The following is a 24352-nucleotide window of genomic DNA, read 5'->3' on the forward strand; positions in this document are numbered from 1 at the left end:
GCAGCAGAAGTTTCTATCCCACATGTTGAATGTTGTACATTCAAAACCATCTGAGTGTGAGTTAGATTTTTTATTTTAATTCAATTCTCTAAACTTTATTTATCCCTCAGGGCCAATTAGAGACGACGGCGGTGTCGAGTCCTTATCGCCGAGCTGCAGCACTGGGTGTTTTCTCCTCTGAGCCTCCGATGCAGCTCTCTCTCTCCAAGCGTGTTATTACCAGGCCATATCTATTCCTCTGATCCATGATTACTACAGCGTGGGCGACTTGTTTCTTATAGGTCAAGACTGAATTGACTTCATAACATGTTTGGGGGCCGAGGGGAAGGAGGGAGGAGGGAGGAGGAGGAGGAGGAGGGGGGAGAAGGGGGGTCGAATCAATACAAGTTGCTTTGGTAAGCTCGCTCTCTGATCCGTGGCTCAGCTGGATCGATTGTCACCAGGAGGAGGAGGAGGAGGAGGAGGAGGAGGAGGAGGAGGTGTATGACAGCATAAAAACAACTGGCTGCTGCTGCTGTGAGACGCTCCATCAATATCATCGCTCATGCTGTATTGAAGGATTAAATCTGTGCGGGTCTCGAGCGGCGGCTCCACTTCATTATTGGATCAACGGCCCCCGATCGAGAACCAAGAAGAACCTGAATGAATGATGATGATGATGATCAAGAGCGAAGAGGAGAGGAGAGGAGCAGCAAGGGATGATGGGAAATAAATCTGGACAAGGGTTTGTGTGTTTGAAGATAAACAACAGAGATGGACAGAAAGAGAAACTCAATGGTCAGAGCAGCAAACACTAAAACCTTTAAACAACTACAGATCATCTCCTCTCTCAGCTTCTCTCTGGAGCTCTGGAAACGACAGGTCGGTGTCAGCCAATCAGAAGAGAGGAGGAGGCTCTGAGTCTCTCTTCTGATTGGCTGACTGTTTTCTAAAGTGATCCAATAAAAAAAAAGAAACAGAGCAGATTTCAGAATAAAACACTCAGAGAAACCAAATCCTGCAAAGTGTTGGTTGGATGGATGGTGGGTCCAGGTGGTGGTGAGGGGGCGGGGCTTAGTTGTGACATCACAAAGTGACAGGAAGTCCTGACGGCTGGTTTTTAAAGGCTCAGTTTCTGAATACAGGCTGTGTGCATTTCTCTGTGGACTGAGGCTTTGATACTTTCACAGTATTAATATAGAACCTAGAGCAGAGGTTGCGCTAGACTTTTTCGTCGCCGGTCATTTTGACTGACGGGGTCATAAAAATTCCGTCATAATCTATTTTTACCGGTCACTTTATTTATTTTTTTAAATGATAATAATGCCATATTCAATAGCATTGAATTTTAATTCATGTTTAATTCATATCAAGTCCAAACAAATTGAACAGAGAATGCTGAGCAGAGTCTGCGTCAGAGCACATCTAACATCTAACTGTGGGGTCAGTCAGTGAATGCGGGGGTCACTTTCTGCCACTCAACATCTAAATACAACGTAAATACGTGATGATGACATCAGTTTTCTGTCAACAATCAACATGCTAACCCATGTGTTATACCAAAACATCCAAAGGAGCACGTTTTCACATAGGCACCGCATAGTGCACTGGCGTTAGCTCTCTCTCTCTCTCTCTCTCTCTCTCTCTCTCTCTCTGTGCCTCTCATTTCTCTTTTACGCAGCACGCAGCCATTGCGCATCACTGAAACAACTGAAGCTATAGACCACACAGCCAGATGCAGCACAAATTCAGACAGGACAAAACCCACTCAGCTTTACGTGTTATAAACAATGCCACGGCGGGCAGAATACATTAAAATAAGGCTTAACGTTACCTTTGGAAGAGTTGTGCGCGGCGAGTGTGTGAAACGGTGATGTCCTGCCCCCACCGCTCTACCTGTACCGAGACACACCGCTGTGTAGCTACAGCTACGTAACTTAACAGCTGACTACTGTCGGTCCCTCGGACACTGCAGCTGAATCTCGCCCGTTAAATCATTATCGACCGTCATATTTGCACTGACACGACTCCCATCAACATTTAATCCACTTGAAGGAGTTTGAATACTGCGGGAAGCTTTCTGTCTTCTTCTCTGTTGTTGGTGTTTATGTGTGGCAGCGCTACAGCGCCACACACGCTCCACACAGGCCTGGAGGAGGTACTACAGCGTTTTCTACTGAGCGCACCAGCCAGCTGTGAGTTTATTTTTTTAATTTTTTTAAATCTAATTCTCACCGTAGTGACTTCGTGACATTGTATATGTTATATATCGTTATCCACTGCTCCATTTATTGATTATCTGCCGGCTTCATTGTAAACAAATGCACATGGCCAGACGGCCATGGCTGTGAATTGCAATCTGTCAAAATGACGGATGGCCTCAAAATCTTGTTTTAAAAAAACGGTCAATGACGGAAAATATCCGGTTAACGCGACCCCTGACCTAGAGCTGCTTTATAATCACACTACACATGGACATCTACCTTTATACTGTATGGAGCTTTAACACAAACATCTACCTTTATACTGTATGGAGCTTTAACACAAACATCTACCTTTATTTTGAAGGAGCTTTAATACAAACATCTACCTTTATTTTGAAGGAGCTTTAACACAAACATCTACCTTTATTTTGAAGAAGCTTTAACACAAACATCTACCTTTATTTTGAAGAAGCTTTAATACAAACATCTACCTTTATTTTGAAGAAGCTTTAACACAAACATCTACCTTTATTTTGAAGAAGCTTTAATACAAACATCTACCTTTATACTGTATGGAGCTTTAATATAAACGTCTGATTATTTAACACTATCATTTATCATCATAAATAACAACTTTAGTTTCACTTCACATCTTTCATTTTCCACTTTCTCAGCCTTTTGGTTTCCCGTGTGAATAAATGAAGGAGCTTTAACGAAGCTTGTTGACTCGGTTGTTGGGTTCAGGAAGCAGCTGCAGGTGTCACCTCACCTGTAGCTTCGGCATCAGTCAGTCGCTGCTCGTACTTGATTAACGTCTAAACGTCGGCTGGTGATCTGAACCCTCCCTCTGTTTGCTGCTCTCCATCTCTAATCAGCATCATTAAAGCCTGAATGTCACCGAGACGTTTGATTCGTACATCATCGCATCCTGTAATTCGACGACGACAGGATGAGAGCTACAGAGGATCCTCCAGCGCTCGGCGTCCTCTCTCTGACTCATCTTGATTTAATTTCTGAAATGAGATTCATTGACTATTGTGTTGGGGGACAGGTTGTATGGAGATGGAAATGTGGTTTCTTTCAAAAAAGGATTCATGCTTTCAGCTTTTAATTAGCACGTCGTCGGCTCGGCGACAGATGGAGGAAAAAGTCATTTCGCTTTCAAGCTCTGATGTGAGTAAAAAGGAGAACGAGGCCGAGGGCGAAGGAATCCGACCTGACGCTGAATTATCAGTCTGAAAATCCAGAGACGTGTTCGGTTCAGTCTGAGGCTACGAGGGAAGTCACGTTCTTACCCACTGGTTTCCTGCAGCTCAGTTCACCGGTGTGGACCGAGTCACTCTTTGACCTTTGTCCTTTAAAGGGATAGTTCACCCACAATTAAAATTTCACTCATTATCTACTCACCCTCATGTCGACTAAGAGCTGTGAGAATTTTCAGAGTCCTCTGTGGCTTCTCTGAGTTACGGGGGGGTCCACGCAGCAGTGCATGTCCATATAATGGTTGTCAATGGATACCAACTTTCTTCATCCAAAAAGACACACCAAAAAACATCCAGATACCTCCATACTGCTCGTCTGTAATGTCCCTCTTGTATTGAAGCCCCGACATGAGAAATTGTTCCGCCGGTCAGTGCAAATCACGCGAGATTTGCACTGACACAGGAAGAGCAGTGAACTGAGACACTGGGAGCTTCTGCTACAAACAAGCTTAAAATATTAGACTTATTTAATTTTTTTCGGAACAATTTCTCATGTCGGGGCTTCAATACAAGACGGACATTACAGACGAGCAGCATGGAGGTATTTGGATGTTTTTTTGTGTGTCTTTTTGGATGAAGAAAGTTGGTATCCATTCACAACCATTATATGGACAAATACTGCTGTGCGGACCCCCCCGTAACTCAGAGAAGGCACGGAGGACTCTGAAACTTCTCACAGCTCTTAGTCGACATGAGGGTGAGTAGGCTAGATAATGAGTGAAATTTGAATTTTGGGTGAACTATCCCTTTAAACCAGATGAATGTTGGAACTGAAACATGTCAGTGACTTTTGGACGGATTGGGATGAAATTCTTATTGACCTAGGTTGTTGGTTCTCCCCCATGAGGACACTTGAGGTTAAAAGTCTCGAAGGTCAATTGGACCATGAGCTTCTGCAGATCCAGGGTCAGGCTGTGGAGGCAGCAGGTGAAGCAGGACCTAGTTGTCTGGGTGGGGTTGCACCAGTTTGGCGTATCTCTCTACTAAATTCAGGAGTTAGTCATTACAACCCACTACTAAACCCTTAGGAATTACTAGCTAGTTTGCGACTAGTTGTTTACTAATTTCGGTTGCACCAGACCCGCAATCCTGTATCTAGTGGATGTGTAAGTGGTTACTAGTCGCATGAGGTGACGACAACAACTTGGCTACGCAATCAGCGTGCGGAGCAGAATGTACACAGGAACAGCTGGGCGCTTTTATTTTGAAATGTGTCCTGCATTGACACGGAAGCCGCCGGCAATGTTGTGGTATTTCTGCCTGCACGTACAGTTACCCAGTACTCGTTGAGGTGCTCACACTAGTGGCCAGTGCCACTCGACACACTGCCCGGCACACAGTACTTTTATTATTACTGTACATTTGTGTCCCCAACCACATTCTGCATCGACCCCGTAGCAAAGTATCACAACACGATTGTAACTTGCAGGGACGGAGGAAGAGCCCCGTTTGACCTGGACCCATGCTCAGTTGCCGGAGCTAACGTTAGCATGTCCGTGATCCGCATTATCTGGTCGCGTCTAAACCGGTACCGACAGTAAATATCAAAGTCATCACATACATCTAAAGGGTGGATTCTGTCTCTCAAAACCTGTTTCCTAACGGCAGGTTCTCTGTCTTATAAAGCAAGCCTCTCTAAACAAGCCATTATAAGCTCGTTGCTGTTTTCTTCAGTTGGATTTGATCCTGTGTCAGAAAACTAGGTAACTAGGTAACAGTTACACAACCCTTAGGATAGGTGTAAATATTTAGTAAACAAAAGAAGCATTTTATGGAGCTAATTTATTCCCTCATTCTGGGGAAGACGTACTGGTGTGGGCGGAGGTGTGTTTTGTTTAGTAGGTAGTAATTACTAGTTCTACATGATTCCTAGTAAAATTGGTGCAAACCAACACTTACACTTTTACTAAGGTTAGTAAACTCTGAGAGGTGATGTTTGCACCTAAAATCTTCTTCGAGCAAACATTGTGAGCTAAACGTAAATGTTATCAATAAAGTTTTTGGGAGCATAATGAGAGTGTGTGGGCTTGTTCTTTCAGATTGGACACAACATGAAATAAACTGATAGCCTACTCTTCTTTTGTTTATTTAGCATTATTACATGTATCGGTGTTTGCACTTTAGCCTATAACTTTGTAACTTTTGTAAATTTATATTTAGCCTTCAAGTATGATGCTAACAGACTCTACACAGGCTCCTCCTCTTTGTCCATTTTTAAATTAGCTGGGAGTTAGTGGGCGGAGTCAGACGCTGCTTAGATTGCCATGGTGAAGCAGCTCACCTGAGGATGAATTATGTATCAGTTTCATTCCTTCAGCCAGTGTCTAAAATGTAAATATAAGGAAATCGTTTTACTTACCTTCTAACTCACCTGAGCCTATCAGGTCTTCACAATCTCTACCCACCTTCACTGCTCTTCTTGTTTGTTTGTTGATCCTCTGTCATGTGGGGAAGTGTGAGTCCTGGTCAACGACCACGAGTCCCAGGGAGACGAGCAGATCTGAAGGACGAGAGAGCGAATGAAGAGTTTCTCCTCATCACTCACCCTCACTTTGTCTAAAGTGTCAATTTAGAAAACGACTCTTTCAGCTGCAGCATAAAAACTGATTCATGACGTGTCGCTCACACACTCTGATGTTTTATGAATATACTCAGTTTATCGCCGCTTTATGGCGTCTTTCAGGAGAGGACGGGGTCAGCTTATTAAAACGTTATTGCAGTCATTAATTATGTAAAATCCCCCCCCACCCCCTCCCCCTCCCTCCTCGCTACAGGAAGTCGACTCTACAGTTACTCTCCTCCGCTGCAGCTCGATAGGCGGCCGACAGCTCTGCAGGCTGAGTGTCCCGTTACCACCGTCCACAGATAGGCAGGGAATCAGACCCACAACCTCGGCGCTATCAGGTTCCCCCGCAAGGACGAACCACGGCTGAACGCACACGGTGTCGGTCGGTGTTTCACACGTCTGGTCACTGAGTCGTGCGACTGTCAGAGCTCGTCCGTCCCACAGACGCCTCGATTGGACGTCTTCAAATCCTTGGGACTCGAGGATGAAACTGTTAGGGGTAAAAGGTCAAAGGTCAAGGTGAAGGGAGCCAAGGAACCAATGATATGAAATGCTTCACTTCCTGTCTCCTAAAGTGGGCGTGGTCATTCGTCCCTCCACCTCATGTTGTGGTGAACGTGTGTGTGGATTTATAAAAGTTGTCGGTAGAGGAAAGTGAACTGTTAATATTTTCTTATGAAAACATAAAATATGGCTGTCAGAACGAACTTAGCTATTTGAACAGAATTCAAATTATTGTAAAAGTGGGAACATTCGTAAATAGAAACTGACGTTCCAACGTGGCCTTCTGCAACGACGCAAATTAACGTTATTTTTATGAGCTGAGTTTTTTTAATTGCCCATTTATTCGGTTGGAGCGGTGCCTACGTGTTCCCATACTACACACACATACCTTCTTTTTCTTTTTATCAATCGATCCGCGGACCACTTGCATGCACCACTACTTATAATATTTAGATTTTCCCTCTTGAAGTTTTATATTGAGTTGGTAAAACTTAAGTATGTTGCAAATGTTACATAACAGATTTGGTTGAAATGCCCTTTAGTGGACACAGGACGTAATAATAAGCTGCTGGTCTCCTAAAGGGGGCGGAGTCACGGTCTGATAGTCTCCGAAGGGGGGCGGGGTCACGGTCCGCTGGTCTCCTAAAAGGGGAGGAGTCATGGTCTGCTGGTCTCCTAAAAGGGGCGGAGTCACGGTCTGCTGGTCTCCTAAAGGGGGCGGAGTCACGGTCTGCTGCTGGTCTCCTAAAGGGGGCGGAGTCACGGTCCGCTGGTCTCCTAAAAGGGGGCGGAGTCACAGACCGCTGGTCTCCTAAAGGGGGCGGAGTCATGGAGAAACCCACTGACACAGATACAGGAAACTGACTCGTAGTAGCGTCTTGGACGTAATAATAAGCTGTTATATAGGTGTATTTAATGAGCTTGAAAAAAAGAGACCTGCTGCTGCTGGTGGTCTCCTAAAGGGGGCGGAGTCACGGTCTGCTGGTCTCCTAAAGGGGGCGGAGTCACAGTCTGCTGCTGGTCTCCTAAAGGGGGCGGAGTCATGGTCTGATAGTCTCCTAAAGGGGGCGGGGTCACGGTCTGCTGGTCTCCTAAAGGGGGCGGAGTCACAGTCTGCTGCTGGTCTCCTAAAGGGGGCGGAGTCATGGTCTGATAGTCTCCTAAAGGGGGCGGAGTCACGGTCTGCTGGTCTCCTAAAGGGGGCGGAGTCACAGTCTGCTGCTGGTCTCCTAAAGGGGGCGGAGTCCTAAAGAAACCCACTGACACAGATACAGGAAACTGACTCGTAGTGGAGCGTCTTGGTTTCTAAACCGTCTTTGGCCGAAGTTTTGATTCATGAATTAACTCTAATACCTGTTTTCTGTCTTTCTAGTGGCTGGGGGAAGGGCAAGACGTTACATGGAGGGTGTGGATGAAGCAGGACGTCACAGACAGCGTTGTCTTTTTTGTATTACTTTTATTTCTTATTTAATCTTTAGAGACTTTACTTTTATTCCATGTTTGGCATTTGGAGTTTTGTCTTAATTTACAATGATTTTCTTTTGTACGTCTTTTTGTGAACCTCATGTGACATTTTGCTGAGCTGATAAAGTGATTATCAGATCAGAATAATTCACAGATGATTTATTTTCATATTCTCTGACATTTCTTTTGTTATTTGCAGACTTTATTTTCTCTAATAATCAAAAAGGCAGTGGTTTATTGTAGAGGGAACCGTGGCGACGCTAACAGCCCATGGGTTTATCTACTAAAAAAAAGCAAAAGGTCTAATAAACTCTGAGGTTGAGTCTGAAGCTCAGAGAACCTCCCTCTCTCAGATTAAATGGCTCGTTAAGACTTTTTTTTTTCATTGAAGGGATGTGAGATGATTAGCGAAGGGTTAAACTCGACCCCCCTCCTCTGCTGCCCTGCAGGAAGGTTTGGATTATCCACCCCCCACCCCCACCCCCTCCCCCCGTGTGTTATTATCAGCAGCAGAGTGGGTGGACGGTCGCTGGTGGAAGAGCTCGTGCTACAGATGGTGCAGGAAATTAAAGTCATCACGCTACAATCAGGATCAGAGCTAAACTCCCCCTCCCCACCCCCCCCAACCCCCCAGGTGGAGGTTCCTGGTCGTCATGGCGGAGCCTCCGTTGCCCCTGCAGCCTCGTGCTCAGTGCAATCAATCAATCAATCAATCAGACTTTATTTATAGATCACTTTTCATACAAAAGACATGTGCTACGTATTTAACACCTGCAATTCGCAGACAGGTAGTAGCTACAAACATTGGTGTTGTGTCATCTGGATTATTGTTCAGTTATTTGGGCTTCTATCTGCACCCAATTCTGAGCTTACAAAATTACAAACAGCTCAAAATATGGCAGCTAGACTCACTCTTGATTGTTCTTCTAGATCGAGTGTGGACCGTATGCATTCTTGTCTTGGATGGCTGAAGGTTATTCATAGGATATCCAGCAGTTTATTGTTATTTATTCGAAACATTATTCATAACAAGTATCCTACAGCTCTTTTTAATCAGACTGGTTATAATGCTGATTCAATGAAAAGCACTGTTCCCAGTTTGTCCAAATTTGACGAACCGGGAAGAGGAGCTTCCGTTACAAACAAGCTTGAAATATAGACTTATTTAATTTTTTTCGGGACAATTTTGCATTTCGGGGCTTCAACACAAGACGGACATTACATACGAGCAGCATGGAGGTATTTGGATGTTTTTTGGTGTGTCTTTTTGTTACGAAGACAGTTGGTATCCATTTGCAACCGTTATATTGACATGCACTGCTACGCCGAGACCCCCTGTAACTCAGAGAAGCCACAAAGGACTCTGAAACTTCTCCCAGCCCTGAGTCCACATGAGGGGGAAGAGATAATGATAATAGCAATTTCAATTTTGGGTGAACTATCCCTTTAAAAGCAAGTAATGTGAGCTCTCTTTCTGGTCTTCGTTAGCACTCGTGCAACACAGTGCAACACTTCACTGATTCTCTTCAGACTCACTCCGGCCTTTTCTTTACTCATTTTTTTTTCCTGGAGGGGTCGATCTGAGTGTTTCCTGCTCTTAACAATTATCTTTGGAGACGTCCTCGCCACCACCGCCACCAGTGCCGCCGCCGCGAGACGACAGACTCCCAGTGTCTGCCAATCCACAACAAACACACTAAGCCAATTAGAGATAACTATCATGGAGCTTAATCGAATTAGTATCGCTGATTCGCCATCCTTCTCTTTTTCCATTTGGGCCCTAAGATCCACACAGCGCCCAACCCCTCCCATTTACACTCCATTACGGAGGGCAGGCAGCCCACCCACAACGCCTCAGTGTGTGTGTGTCTGTGTCAGAGCCAGTGAAGAAACAGAAGGAATCCAAGTGTATGAATGTGTCTGAATAAAAGACGAAGTTACACAAAGGTTCATTGTAGTTATTTAAGCAATAGATATATTGCTTTTATAAAACAGTTACCAATAATGACAATATGAAAGAGGGATACGCAATCAATTTCATTTTATTCAACCAGAAATACATATTATCCAATAAAATAGCCTCACTGTGAAAAACTAGTCCCACCTCTCCAGACGTTAGCTCCAAGTAGCTCTGCATCTCGTCTTTTCCTCGTCTTTTTTTTCAGGTGAAAGTCACTGCTCAATCCCCAATACCATTGTTGTTTTAGAATAGTAGCCGTGGTATATGCTCATTATACCACAGTTAACAACCAATCACCTTGCCGGATTTCACCTTTCTGTTTTATAAATGTAGATATACTATAGGTAAACCTGCCCAACTGTTCATTAACATGAATATATAACAGTTCAGTCACATGGAGACATGGTGAAGTTTAAACTGAGCATCAGACTGAAGAAGAAACGTTTCATAAAACTGTTGATCTACTGTGTTTTTTTGTTGTTGTTTTTTTAAACACAAAAACATTTCTAGAGTTTAACAGAGAACGATCTGAAGAGGAGACCAGAGGTCAGAGGTCAGAGGTCAGACTAACTGGAGCTGATTGAAAGACAAACTCTGATAATCACTGATAACAGCTGAAGTCTGCAGAGGAGAAGAACATCGCTGGACTTTTTCGTGCACGACAATTTAGAGGTCAAATGGTTTTGTGGCTCTGAGTGGGTTTTAATACGGTGGGAAAGGGCCCAAACGGCTCTTTTAATGCTAAAGGTTGCCGATCCCTGGTACATGTTTTTATATACATACATATTTGGACCAATTTCATACATATCATACAGCGGCATCATGCAAAAGTTTGGGCACCCCTGGTTTAAAATGTGTGTTAATGTGAACAGTTCATCAAGTGGAAGATCTCTGATCCGAAACAATCTCCAAAAGACATAAAGTTAAACATGAAACACTCCTTTTTCTCTCAATATTTGAATCAACATCAGTGTTTTATTTTAGTTTTCTACAGTTTCAGAGTGAAAAGGCGAAACAAAGCAGCAGCCTGCAAAAGAATGGGAAACCCAGGAGACTTGAGCTCTCAGAGAACTTTGACCAAGGTACAAGACAAGGTATTTTACTATTTACACACTGTGTTTCCAAATGGGGGGGGGGCTACTATACTAACTATGCAGGGGGCCCAGACCTTTGCTGAGGGACCTTTTCCTTTTGTTTGAAAACGTAACAGATGAAAATAAAAACAAAATTATATAGTTTAAAATGTAAAGGGAATGTGTCATCTGTAACTTTATGTCTTTTGGAGATCATTTCATCTTATCTGTTTATGTTGTAGGCAAATAAATAGATACATGTACATCCTGAGTGTCCATGTTTCCTGCAGCAGGTGAGCTGTAAGTCTGTGTTGTGGGACGGGGACATATGGTGGGAGGAGCAGTAATCTGACAGCGAGGGCCGGACCACCACCCAGCTTCACTTTAAACCAAAGCTGACGGAGCTTAGAGAGAAATTAAGAGGAAAACCTCGTCAGCAGATCAGAGGGACGAGTCGACGAGCTGGATGTTTGTGTCACCTGCTGTTTTGATGAAGAAGAAAGAAGATGAAGAAGAAGCACGAGTTTAGTCGCGGATCAAAGTCGATCAGTGACGACGGATGTTCAGAGGTGATGGAGGCAGAGTCACGGTGTCACAGACGTTTAACGTTTCCTGCAGAAACAGATTTATACTCTACAGTCCTGTAACTTCAGGTTCAGAAGGAGACGCTGAGTGTGAAACTGGATTTTAAGTTAAGTTAGTTTGAGTTACTGACTGACACCACTCTGTAGGCTACTGTCAGTGTGAAGCTAGAAACTACATCGAACTCAATAATTTGTTTGTTAGAGAGGAACTCAGCTCCATGTGTCCCTTGTCTCCAGCTCCAGAGTCCTAGTTCTGGTTAAATCATTGACTAGTAACTAGTTCCAGGGAGAATGGAGGCTCTCTTGGCTGAAAACCAACCTTGTAAGATCAGAGCCTCCGACCCGGTGTCCGAGCTCTCGTCTCCATGGCGACACCGCCACACAACCGTAACGCGCCCCGTAACCCGTAATCTCTTGTTGATGACAGATAAAATACCTGATTTAAAGGTAAATTGGCCCATTGCCATAATCCCTATAGTCATAGCAGTAGGTTCGTTACCTTTAATTGTCAGTGCAAGCTGTTTTTAGAGCGGCTATGAGATAATAACAGAACGTTACCACACAGAGTTGTTTTAGAGGGAAATTCATGCAAAACCACTGATGCGCGTTGCCTTCAGGGACAGTTTTTCATCAAGCAGTCTCTCTCAATGGGCCAATTTGCCAAAATGTTGAACTATCCCTTTAAGACATGAGATGGTCGCAGAAAGCTGACACAAGACGATGCTGGTGCCGACCAATCAGAGCCTGGTCACCTTTCTGTATCAACACCTAAAGTTGAAACTGAAGTCATCAACACATGACCACTGACCTCTGGCTCAGTGTCACTGTCTGAACTTGGACTCTCTCTCTGTCCCTCTCTCTCTCTCTCTCTCTCTCTGTCTGTCTGTCTTTCTATCCCTCTCTCCTTCCTCTCCTCCGTCTGGAAGCTAATCATCGGCGTTGTGAGTGATTTAGAGCCGGCGTGTCGCTCTCCGCCGTCTGGCAGGTGGTGATAGCGCCCGGGAGAGCTGTTAGAGCCGCCGGCCTGGAACCGAGCGTGTCCAACAGCTCCACAGAGGAGGAGAGGTTACTATTACTACTGCTGCTACTGGAGGAGGAGGAGGAGAGGAGGAGGAGGAGGAGGAGAGGAGGAGGAGGAGGAGGAGAGGAGGAGGAGGAGAGGAGGAGGAGAGGAGAGGAGGAGGAGAGGAGGAGGAGAGGAGAGGAAGGAGAGGAGAGGAGAGGAGAGGAACCGAGCGTGTCCAACAGCTCCACAGAGGAGCTAGCGCCGCTACGCCACCGTTACTATTACTACTGCTGCTGGAGGAGGAGGAGAGGAGGAGAGGAGGAGAGGAGGAGGAGAGGAGAGGAGAGGAGGAGGAGGAGAGGAGAGGAGGAGGAGAGGAGGAGGAGAGGAGAGGAGGAGGAGGAGAGGAGAGAGGAGAGGAGGAGGAGGAGAGGAGAGGAGGAGGAGAGGAGGAGGAGAGGAGAGGAGGAGGAGGAGGAGAGAGGAGAGGAACCGAGCGTGTCCAACAGCACCACAGAGGAGCTAGCGCGGCTACGCCACCGTTACTATTACTACTGCTGCTGGAGGAGGAGGAGAGGAGGAGAGGAGGAGGAGAGGAGGAGGAGAGAGGAGAGGAGGAGGAGGAGAGGAGAGGAGGAGGAGAGGAGAGGAGGAGGAGGAGAGGAGAGGAGGAGGAGGAGGAGAGAGGAGAGGAACCGAGCGTGTCCAACAGCTCCACAGAGGAGCTAGCGCCGCTATGCCACCGTTACTATTACTACTACTGCTACTGGAGGAGGAGGAGGAGAGGAGGAGAGGAGAGGAGGAGGAGAGGAGAGGAGGAGAAAGAAGGAGGAGGAGGAGAGGAGAGGAATAAGGAGGAGAGGAAATGAAGAAGGAGGAGGGGAGGAGAGGAAGAAGGAGGAGGAGAGGAGAAGAGAGGAGAGGAAGAAGGAGGGGAGGAGAGGAGGAGAGGAGAGGAAGAAGGAAGAGAGGAGAGGAAGAAGGAGGAGAGGAGAGGAGAGGAAGAAGGAGGAGAGGAAACAAAGAAGGAGAGGAGAGGAGAGGAGAGGAGGGGAGAGGAGAGGAGAGGAAGAAGGAGGAGAGGAGAGGAGAGGAGAGGAGGGGAGAGGAGAGGAGAGGAGAGGAGGAGAGGAGATTTTTTTGATTTTTAAAACCAAACTTTAATTATCAGTCCATACTATGTCACACAACTCTATCAAATTCAATCACACACTTGCGACAGACAAAAACAGGACACAATCAACTGAGCAAATGACAACAACAGAAAAAGACTCAGAAACTCAGGACTAGTGAGTCCTCCTGCACCGAAGAAGTAGAAACTGAACTCCACCCTCCACCCTAACCATAGCCACCACCTCCTGTGACCCCTGACCCCTCACCCTGTTCTTCCGTGTTTTCCAAGTGACTAGCTTCGCTAACCCTGAGATATAATTGATGAGTGTGTGTGTTGCCTTCTTCCTTGCAGAGTAGCGTGGCCCGTAGATGTATAAACAGGAAGTGAAGTGCTCCCCTAACCCCTGAACCCAGCCCTGCAGCAGCCTGAACAGAGGCTCCAGTCTGGGACACTGGACAAACAGGTGTTGTAACGTCTCAGTGTCGGAGCAGAAGGAGCAGCTGACCCCCGTGCTAGGATCAAGGTGTGCCAGATACCTGTTTGTAGCTATGGCCCCATGTACAATCCTCCACTGGAGGTCGCCCGTCCGTTTTCCAACGGGGGGTTTGTACAGGGACCGCCAACAACCTCCTGGAGAAGAGCCCCTGCCAAAAAACTCAGTCCACCTCGACACCTTCAACTCGGCCAGAGAGCGCAGGCCTGCCACCTTCAGGACGATGTAATACGCCTCCTTCCTCCCCAGAGACTCCAGGTCTCCCAGCTGTGGGGTCTTTAGAGAAAGCAGGAGGTCCTCCTCCTCACGCCACTGGCCAACCGCAGGAGAAACCATCAGGGCAGGAAACACATATTCATGCTGCTCATCCCACGGGTCCAGAACAGTCCGGTCCTTCACAAACCCCCTAAGAACCTCCGGCAGGGACCCACAGACCTCTGCCACCAGCCTGTGCAGCACTCTGCTGGACCTAATGCTGAGTCGCTCTGCCAGGTGGGGGATGGAGGTCCTTAGGAGGTGACCCAACTTCAGGCAGCCGGCCTCCCTCAGTCTGATCCTGAGGCTGTCGGAGGACAGGACCCCCGAAGAGATAAAACTGTTCCACATCAGCGGCTCTTCAAAGAGCCACATCCCAGGTGTTAAAACAGCCTTGCGCTGGAACGTGAAGACCTGCGCCGCCTCGAGCACCGACTGGTAAAACGGTGTCAACCCAGATAAGTCCACTGAGCTGAGCTCAAGCAGAAACAGATGTTTATCGTACCCGAGACGACCGGCCTTCCTCAGCAGCAGGCAGGCTGTGTCCATCCACGGCAGACCAAAACTGTACAGGAGTCTCTGGGCCGTCTGCAGCCTGAAAGCCACCAGGCCTTGTCCACCCTCATGTACCGGCAGGTGCAGCACCGCTGATCTCAGCCAGTGGTGTCCCGACCAGAAGAACTCCACCGTCTTCCTCTGGATGGCTTCGACCAGGCCCCTCGGTGGCTGCAAGACCCTCAGCTTGTGCCAAAGGGTCGAGGCAACCAAGTTATTGACAATCAGGACTCTGCCCCTGTAGGAGAGCTGAGGGAGCAACCATTTCCACTTAGACAGTCTGGCACACACTTTCTCCATCACACCCTCCCAGTTCTTCTTCTGAAACTCCTCACTCCCCAGAAACACCCCCAGCACCTTCGTGCCCCCGTTTCCCCCCACGACCCCAACTGCAAAGCCTCACTTTTCCCCCAATTGACCCTTGCTGAAGCAGCTTTGCTGAAAAGATCCAAGGCATGTGTTAGAAAAGACACGTCTCCCTGATTCCGAACAAAAACATTAACGTCATCAGCATAGGCCGAAACCACCAGTGGGGGGCGGTGAAGCAACCCCGGCAAACTGATCCCAGACAGCCTGGATCTCAACTTAGCCATAAGTGGCTCAATGGCCAACGAGTACAGCTGGCCAGAGAGTGGACACCCCTGCCTAATGCCCCTCTGTACCTGCACTGGACAGCTCAACCCGCCCCCCACCTTGACCAAACAACAAGCTTCACTATACAACAAACTCAACAGTGAAACAAAACCATCTCCAAAACCAAAAGGAGAGAAGAGGAGAGGAAGAAGGAGGAGAGGAGAGGAGAGGAGAGGAAGAAGGAGGAGAGGAGAGGAGAGGAAGAAGGAGGAGAGGAGAGGAGAGGAGAGGAGAGGAGAGGAGAAGGAGGAGGTGATGGAGAGACGACAGACTCTCAGCAGCTGGAGGAGAGAGAGGCAGCTGTGTAAATATGAACCCAGTCAACATGGAGGAGCTTAACGAGTCCTGGACGGACCGGTGACGTCGCTCCTGGGACCAGGGACGTTTTCTGGGTTTAAAAACCAGCTCAGACATAAAATTTGACATTGTAATCTATGAAGGGGAGGAGGACACACACACACGCACATCCATGTTGGCTCGAAACGTTGTCCGCTTTATATTATGATAGAATAAAGTTTCATTTTTTAATTTTATTTTTCGCGAGTCTTTATTAATCTATTAACATATATTGTCTTTATCTTAATTTTCTAACATTATAGATCACATATATGTTCAAAGTAGCTATATTTTGGGGGCTTTTTCGCCTTTAAAGGTGTTCAGAAAAGAAAATTGATTTTGATCCCACTATGGGTCTTAACGTTAGTGTAATAACTCATCTATCAGACAATGTAGGCCAAAATTCTATTTTCGAGGTAAATTCATGCAAAACCACTAATGCACGTTGCCTTCAGGGACAGTTTTTCATCAACAGTCTCTGTATTTCCCTCTAAAACAACTCTGTGTGGTAACGTTGTGTTATTATCTCATAGCATGGTGAATGTGCAGGTCACAACTTGTCCACCAGAGCGTTGTGGAGTTGTTGGATTGTGTATTTGATGAGTTTGATGAGGGAAACCAAGAAATCCCATAATGAGCCTCCGTAGCGTAGCTCTGAGCAGCTCACGGCTCTGCTCCACCGTTCTAAAAATAGCTTGCACCGACAATTAAAGGTAACAAACCTACTGCTAAGACTATAGGGATGATGGCAATGGGCCAATTTGCCAAAATGTTGAACTATCCCTTTAAATTATATTTTTGGGGCTTTTTTTCGCTTTTAATCGATAGTACAGTCGAGAGAGAGAGGACTGTAGCCTCTGCATATGGGTCACCTGCTCTACCAACTAAACTAAACGACGCCCAATCACATTATGTTTACAGTTAATATCACATTTATGGAAGTGTTATTTGTTTTTTGGGATAAAGTTACAATTTATGTTGAAATATCCACTAAAGTCAAGATTTGGGTGTTATAAATCATGCTTGTAAGGTCGCTTTCACACCTGAAAGTCTGGACCGAATGATACATTGTCGCAATTAAGTTTTGGTCCGGTCTGTGTTCACACTGTCCCTTGTCAAAACGCACCTTTTTTGTAAACAAATGACACGTGGTCTACAGGTCGTTCAGCTATTGGTCAGAAAATTTGTGAGGGAAAATCACTTTCTGTCATTTTTTGGGGAGCAGCAGCTTTGACAGTTCTGCTTTGCAAGGAGACTGTGGCAGCTTTCACCGTGCCCTGCTGTCCTGCATGCTCTCTCTCTCTCTCTCTCTCTCTCTGTGTGTGTGTGTGTGTGTGTGTGTGTGAACGGCAATAACAGAGAAAGAGCGCTATGCAGACATGAATGAATGAAACGATATTGCGTTGGTCGAGCCAAAAGCCGAAAAATCTATTCGTGGTTGACGTATTTTATTATGGGAAACACTGCTGTTTTGGTTTGCTTCCTGTATTTGGTCCTATTAAAAGTCCGATTACATTCTCACCTGAAGTGAACCGGACCATGGTTCACTTCGAACCGGACCGAGTCCTGACTTTTTGGGGGGACCATGGTCCGCTTGTCCTGGGGGGAGTGTTCACACCTGAAATTTTGGTTCGGACCAAACTGAAAAGTCCTAAAGTCTGGACCAAACGAGGCTAGTGTGAAAGCGACCTTAGAAAAAAAATTAAATGAGACAATATTTTCATGCTCTACTGTAGCCATGTTTCCATCCAAAGTGATTCGAATTACTGGGAAATGCGCATTAAAAGAAATTCGAATCATGTGTGTTTCCATCTACGGACTTTGCACCCCCCGCCGGCCGGCCGGCCGGACGGACGGTCTGATTTGAACACATTAGCGCGATTTAGCGCATATGTTTATTACCGTCATAACGCGACCCGTGTGTGTGTGTGTGGGAGAGAGAGAGAGTTGCGCCGCCCCAGACTTTATTAATGATAAACGCTGGATTCGCTGGTTGATAAGTTTGGTTTTTTTACTGAGGAGGAACTATGAAGAACTGTGCAGTAGGCCTAATCACATATGAAGGTGTGTGGGGGCTTTTATTTTGCCGTGGCGATGCGCCACAATTAATTAATTGTTGTGTGACAGCGGAAACCCTGATGTTGTCTTGTGAGTGAACTGCAAACACGGGAGTAGATGGGGTGAAAGTGGCTACGTCACTTGATTCGCATACAGCTGTTTCCATCCCATTCGAATCAACCAAAACCCGGCCATAGCAGCGTATTTCATTTTGTGCGAATCAGGGGATTTTAATGTGAATCACGGCGTTTCCATCATCATTTTCCGATGCGATACATCTCGATGCATCTAAACAGCTGATGGAAATGCACCTAGTGATATTATTGACTATCCTCTTGACCTACAACACACAACATGCAGATTCACCATTTATCCTAATTTAAAACTTTGAAACAGGTCAATTTGACCCGAATACCAGACAAGGGTTCACATGAGAAGCGACCAGGACCAGGACCAGGACCAGGACCAGGACCAGGACCAGGACCAGGACCAGGACCAGGACCAGGACTACAAGGAACACCTCCTTCATTATTCTGCATCTTCCATGTTTCTGTGTCTTCACCATCAAGGACTCTTACTTTGAAGCACATCCTTTTCATCTCTTATTTTGAAAGAACGTGTCAGATCCTGCAGAGCGGCGCTCCTCACGGGAGACTCCTCCTCCCCCGCCGCCGCCGTCGGCCATGTTTGAACCCGACGGTGTTTCGTCAGACCGTGATCTGATCTGAGGTCTGTGTCTCTAAATAAAGATTCTTTCATTTTAAATCTCTGTAGCGTTCATCATCAGATCTTATATTCACTACATCACATCAAGAGGATAACTCCCACCTGGTTTAACCCTCATTTGCATAATATTTGCATAAATATATTCAGCCTATAATAGGAGAACTGTAAGACCTTTGATGTGGACGGTCACATCTTCTACTTTCTGAATAAAAGCTTCTTCTGCATTCGACTAAAACTAAACTAAAACTAGAATCTACATCCACTCGATCTGGGTGGTTTTTTTTTATCATCTTCCAGTGTTTCCTTTATTCTAGAGTCGATCTCTTTCAACCTGTGGAAAAGTAGAAAACAGTAGAAAACACAATGAAGCACCGTGGTCACTCGTCTCAGCTCTGAGTTCAGATTTCTGTGGGAAACTGAACGCAGCACGGAGCTCGTGGTGACCTTTGACCCTGTTGGAGCCTCTGATATTTAAAAGGGATAGTTCAACATTTTGGCAAATTGGCCCATTGCCATAATCGCTATAGTTATACCATACTTACCTTTAATTGTCGGTGCAAGCTGTTTTTAGAACGGCGGAGCGGAGCCGTGAGCTGCTCATAGCTACGCTACGGAGGCTCATGGCTAATTTCTTGGTTTCCCTCATCAAACTCATCAAATACACAATCCAACAACTCCTCAACGCTCTGGTGGACAAGTTGTGACCTGCACATTCACCACACTATGAGATAATAACACAACGTTACCACACAGAGTTGTTTTAGAGGGAAATACAGAGACTGATTGATGAAAAACTGTCCCTGAAGGCAACGCGCATCAGCGGTTTTGCATGAATTTCCCTCTAAAACAACTCTGTGTGGTAACGTTGTGTTATTATCTCATAGCGTGGTGAATGTGCAGCTCACAACTTGTCCACCAGAGCGTTGTGGAGTTGTTGGATTGTGTATTTGATGAGTTTGATGAGGGAAACCAAGAAATCCCATGAGCCTCCGTAGCGTAGCTCTGAGCAGCTCACGGCTCTGCTCCGCCGTTCTAAAAATAGCTTGCACCGACAATTAAAGGTAACGAACCTACTGCTATGACTATAGGGATTATGGCAATGGGCCAATTTGCCAAAATGTTGAACTATCCCTTTAAAGGAATGCACCTTTAATACTTCACCTGTCCCAGAGTCCAGGGTCTGAACCAGGTCTGGTTTCTGGTCTGTACTGGATCCAGATCAGCCGTCAGTCGTCAAGTCTCTGTAACATTTGACTGAGACATAAAACACTGATGCTCAAACTGGACTTTGACTTATTTCTGTGATGAATCTGATCCCTGATCGATTATTGATCAATCTGATCTCACAGTGATCAGATTATTAATATAATCCTCTGCTGTGGAATCGATCTCTGCTGTTTTTTTCTGAATCTGGATTTTAAAACACTTTATTCGCTGTGCCCCTTTTCCCCTGCATATTGCTGCTGCTGCTGCTGCTGCTGCTGCTGCTGCATGCATTCAATATTAAGGAGTGCGTGCGTGGCGTGTGTGAGCGTGTGCGTCAGGGGCGTGGAGGTGGAGGGGTGTGTGTGTGTGTGTGTGTGTGTGTGTGTGTTGCATCCCCTCACGTGACCAGCAGCCTGTCTGTCCTCTCCTCTCCTCTCTCTCTCTCTCTCTCTCTCTCTCTGCTCCTCAGTCCGGATCTCTTTGTTGTGGTTTGTTGCAGCTGCTGCTTCTTCTTCTTTACGCACCGCGTTCACGTTAACGGCGCCGTGTCCGTGATCAGTCAGTCGCTGCGGGTTTCTCTTCTCGTGGGGAGTTCCTGGAGGAGAGGTGTGCCACAGCCACGGCCACGTCTGTCTGGGTCTGGGTCTGGGTCTGGGTCTGGGTCTTGTAATCCGGACTATAGAGCAGCAGACAGAGACAGAATCCGCCGCGGAGGAAAGGAAAGGAAGCGCGGACGGACGGTGAAGATGCTGCCGCTGGAGGATTTACCGCGTTAAACCGTCTGCACGCCTTCTGCCTTCTGCCTTCTGCCTTTTGCCTTTTTTTTTTTTTGCATTTTGCACCTGAACCGAGAGAAGCGATCAGTGATCCAGTCTTCAGTCAGTCTGGAGTCTGGTGGAGGTCGGATCGGATCATTACCACCACCAGCAGCCGCCGCCACCACCATGATGATGATCCGGTGCCTGGTGTCCGCCTGTCTGCTGTCTCTGCTGTCTCTGCTGCCCCAGGCGCGGGCGTCTTATTACCCCCAGAGCGGGGAGTGCAGGGGCAAAGGGAAGGACAAGGACTGCACAGGTAAGAGGAGGAGGCTGCTGCTGCTGCACTGCAAAAACTCAAAATCTTTCCAAGAATATTTGTCTTATGTCAAAAATGTCTCAATTTTAGTCAAGACTATAATCTATGTCCACATAAAATAAGACTCATCACCTAAAAAATGAACTTGTTTTGAGACATTTTTCATTTGTTTCAAACAAATTTTCACTTGAAATAAGTAGAAAAATCTGCCAGCGAAAGCAGGTTTTTTTGTGATTGCTCCACTATCAGATTTTTCTACTTATTTAAAGTGGAAAATTTGCTTCAAAAAAGTAAAAAGTGTCTAAAAACCAGGGACCAGTCACAATAAAACGAGGGGCCGGTCACAATAAAACGAGGGGCCGGTCACAATAAAGTGAAGGACCAGTCACAATAAAACGGCTGCTGCTGCTGCACTGCAAAAACTCAAAATCTTTCCAAGAATATTTGTTGTCAAAATGTCTCAATTTTAGTCAAGACTATTCTATATGTCCACATAAAATAAGACTCGTCACCTAAAAAATGAACTTGTTTTGAGATAATTTTCATTTGTTTCAAACTAATTTTCACTTGAAATAAGTAGAAAAATCTGCCAGCGAAAGCAGCTTTTTTTTGTGCTTGTAACAAGAACGAAAAATTTGCTCCACTATCAGATTTTTCTACTTATTTAAAGTGGAAAATTTGCTTCAAAAAAGTAAAAAGTGTCTAAAAACAAGCTACTTTTTTAATGTGATGAGTCTCATTTTAAGTATAATTAGATTTATTTTGACTAGAAATTACATTTTGACTAGAAATAAGACAAATATTATTGGTAGGATTTTGAGTTTTTGCAGTGTGCTGCTACTGCTGCTGCACCTGTGGGTGAAGCTGTGACTACATGGTTTATTTATTTTATTTTATCTTATTTTTATTTTGGTCTGGTGTTTGTGCTGAAGTTTCCAGACTCACATCAGTCTGAGAGTTTATTATTATTGCACCTCATCCTCGTTATGTTTCAGTGCAGGAGGTTCAGCGTTAACATCATGAGCAGGAGAGAAGTTGTAGCCTGTTTGGTGATAGATGTAGGAGCAGTGGTTGTTCTTGTGTTTGTTTTTCATTGAGCTTTATTGATTGATCGATCGATCAGAAATGAGCTGACTGCAGCAGGACGATAAACAGCACGTGAATGCCACAGATCAGTTCATATGAGTCTGATGTACGGTACGGTGGCCCTGAGAGGTCAACTCACTGCAGCTGAAGAAAACACACAGAGATTCAAATGTGCTACGAATTCAGAAAACAACTTCATCAGTTTGACAAAAACAACACGACAGGAAGTGTTTCTGGGGACACTATGAAGTGAGGGACCAGTCAATAAACCGAAGGACCAGTCAATAAACCGAAGGACCAGTCAATAATGTGAGGGACCAGTCACAATAAAGCAAGGGACTAGTCAATAAATCGAGGGACCAGTCACAATAAAGTGAGGGGCCAGTCACAACAAAATGAGGGACCAGTCACAATAAAGCGAGGGACCAGTCAATAAAGTGAGGGACCAGTCAATAAAGCGAGGGACCAGTCACAATAAAGCGAGGGACCAGTCACAATAAAGCGAGGGACCAGTCACAATAAAGTGAGGGACCAGTCAATAAAGCGAGGGACCAGTCAATGAAGCGAGGGACCAGTCACATAAAGCAAGGGACCAGTCACAATAAAGCGAGGGACCAGTCACAATAAAGCGAGGGACCAGTCAATAAAGCGAGGGACTAGTCACAGTGAAGCAAGGGACCAGTCACAGTGAAGCGAGGGACCAGTCACAATAAAACGAGGGACCAGTCACAATAAAACGAGGGACCAGTCACAATAAAACGAGGGACCAGTCACAGTGAAGCAAGGGACCAGTCACAATAAAACAAGGGACCAGTCACAATAAAACGAGGGACCAGTCACAGTGAAGCGAGGGACCAGTCACGATAAAACGAGGGACCAGTCTATGGAGGTTATTTTCTATCATAAATCAAGAGCATATTATGTTGATTTGAGAGCATTACTTTTTGATTTGACGTTCAGAAAACTCTGCTCTCATATTCAAATTTACTCTGCTCGCGCTCAAACTATGTGCTCGATGTTTAAACCTGTGCTCTCGGATTCAAAGTTGCCCTGCTCGTGCTCAAACTTTGCTTTCGCATTCAAGTTTGCCCTGCTCGTGCTCAAACTGTGTGCTCGCACTTGGTCACAGCTGCCTGCGCAGAGTGTTTCCTCTTGCGCGGAGGAAAGTCCTGCTCTCGGATCTCTGCTCTGCTCACGGAGTTTCTGTCAACTGTCAACCAATAGAAGACCGGCTACTGTTGACCAATCAGATCATCCCTACTTCTATGCTTCTTTGTGGGTGCGTTCACTGTAATTCAAGGAGCGTCACATACGGGCGGGCACTCTTTCTACCGGGTTTATCTATTTCCGCCCCACAGGCTGTTAAATGTGGCGGCTCCCTTTATGTTTTGACAACTTTTGGAATAAAATATCAGTTAATTATCATTTTCATTACAATAGGTAGCTATATAAACATAAACTAGCAGTAGTAGCGGATGGGTGCCTTATGTATGTTTTTTTTTTTTATCCACGTTCATCGGTATATATGTTTTATAGTCTAAATGCCGAGATTCACTTGTAAGTGCTGTGATGGTACAGTGGTTAAGGCAGATGACAGTAGCTCTTTTTGTTGATCATGGGACCGCTGGTTCGAAACCCGGCCCTGCCGGCACCCTCATGTTATGCTATTTGATTTTTATGATTTTTTTTTTTCATTGAAACGCTTAACAAGAGATGGTGGGTTACCATGCGTGATTAAAAACATGATGAAATGAAAATTAAAAAAATATGCCATGATGATAATAATTTTGGTGCGTGACACCCGGGGGTCAAAGCCAGGGGGCGCACTACTTTGGATCAGTGCTTTCCCAAGAAGAAAGAGACTGAGTGAGCGGGGAGACAGTCACCATGGCCGACCGAAGTACTCAAGTAAGTTTATTGTTTCATGTTGCCAGATACCTACTATATTGTACCTCTTTCATCTTTTTACAGTCTATGCTTCCATATCGTTTCAATATAGGCTACAATTTGTAGTGTCAGGGAAGCTAATGCTAAGCCTAATGTGGCCATGCATAAATCAGCCTCGCTTTCAAAACACACACTTGCGTTGCGATCAGTGAAATGTATAATATCTACAACACAATTAAAAATGACAATTGATGTTGCTCTTTTATGAATAAAGCTTCATGTTTAAAAGTAGCGCAAGAGCTGTCAGAAATTAAAAGCTGCATCCTC

General features: G+C 45.6%; 1 protein-coding gene across 1 annotated transcript in view; it reads left to right on the top strand.

The window, feature by feature from the left end:
- The first annotated feature begins 20558 nt into the window (after nucleotides 1–20558).
- tmeff1a (transmembrane protein with EGF-like and two follistatin-like domains 1a) overlaps nucleotides 20559–24352 on the top strand; it is a 103387-nt gene continuing 99593 nt past the window's right edge. The window contains exon 1 of the mRNA XM_085805348.1: nucleotides 20559–21052. Within this exon, the coding sequence (XP_085661474.1) occupies nucleotides 20923–21052 (130 nt within the window). The 5' untranslated portion in view covers nucleotides 20559–20922. The remainder of the gene's footprint in view (nucleotides 21053–24352) is intronic.

This window comes from Trachurus japonicus, chromosome 17 (genome assembly GCF_045865225.1).
Source record: "Trachurus japonicus isolate A0001 chromosome 17, Traja_1.0".
Taxonomy (NCBI): Eukaryota; Metazoa; Chordata; class Actinopteri; order Carangiformes; family Carangidae; genus Trachurus; species Trachurus japonicus.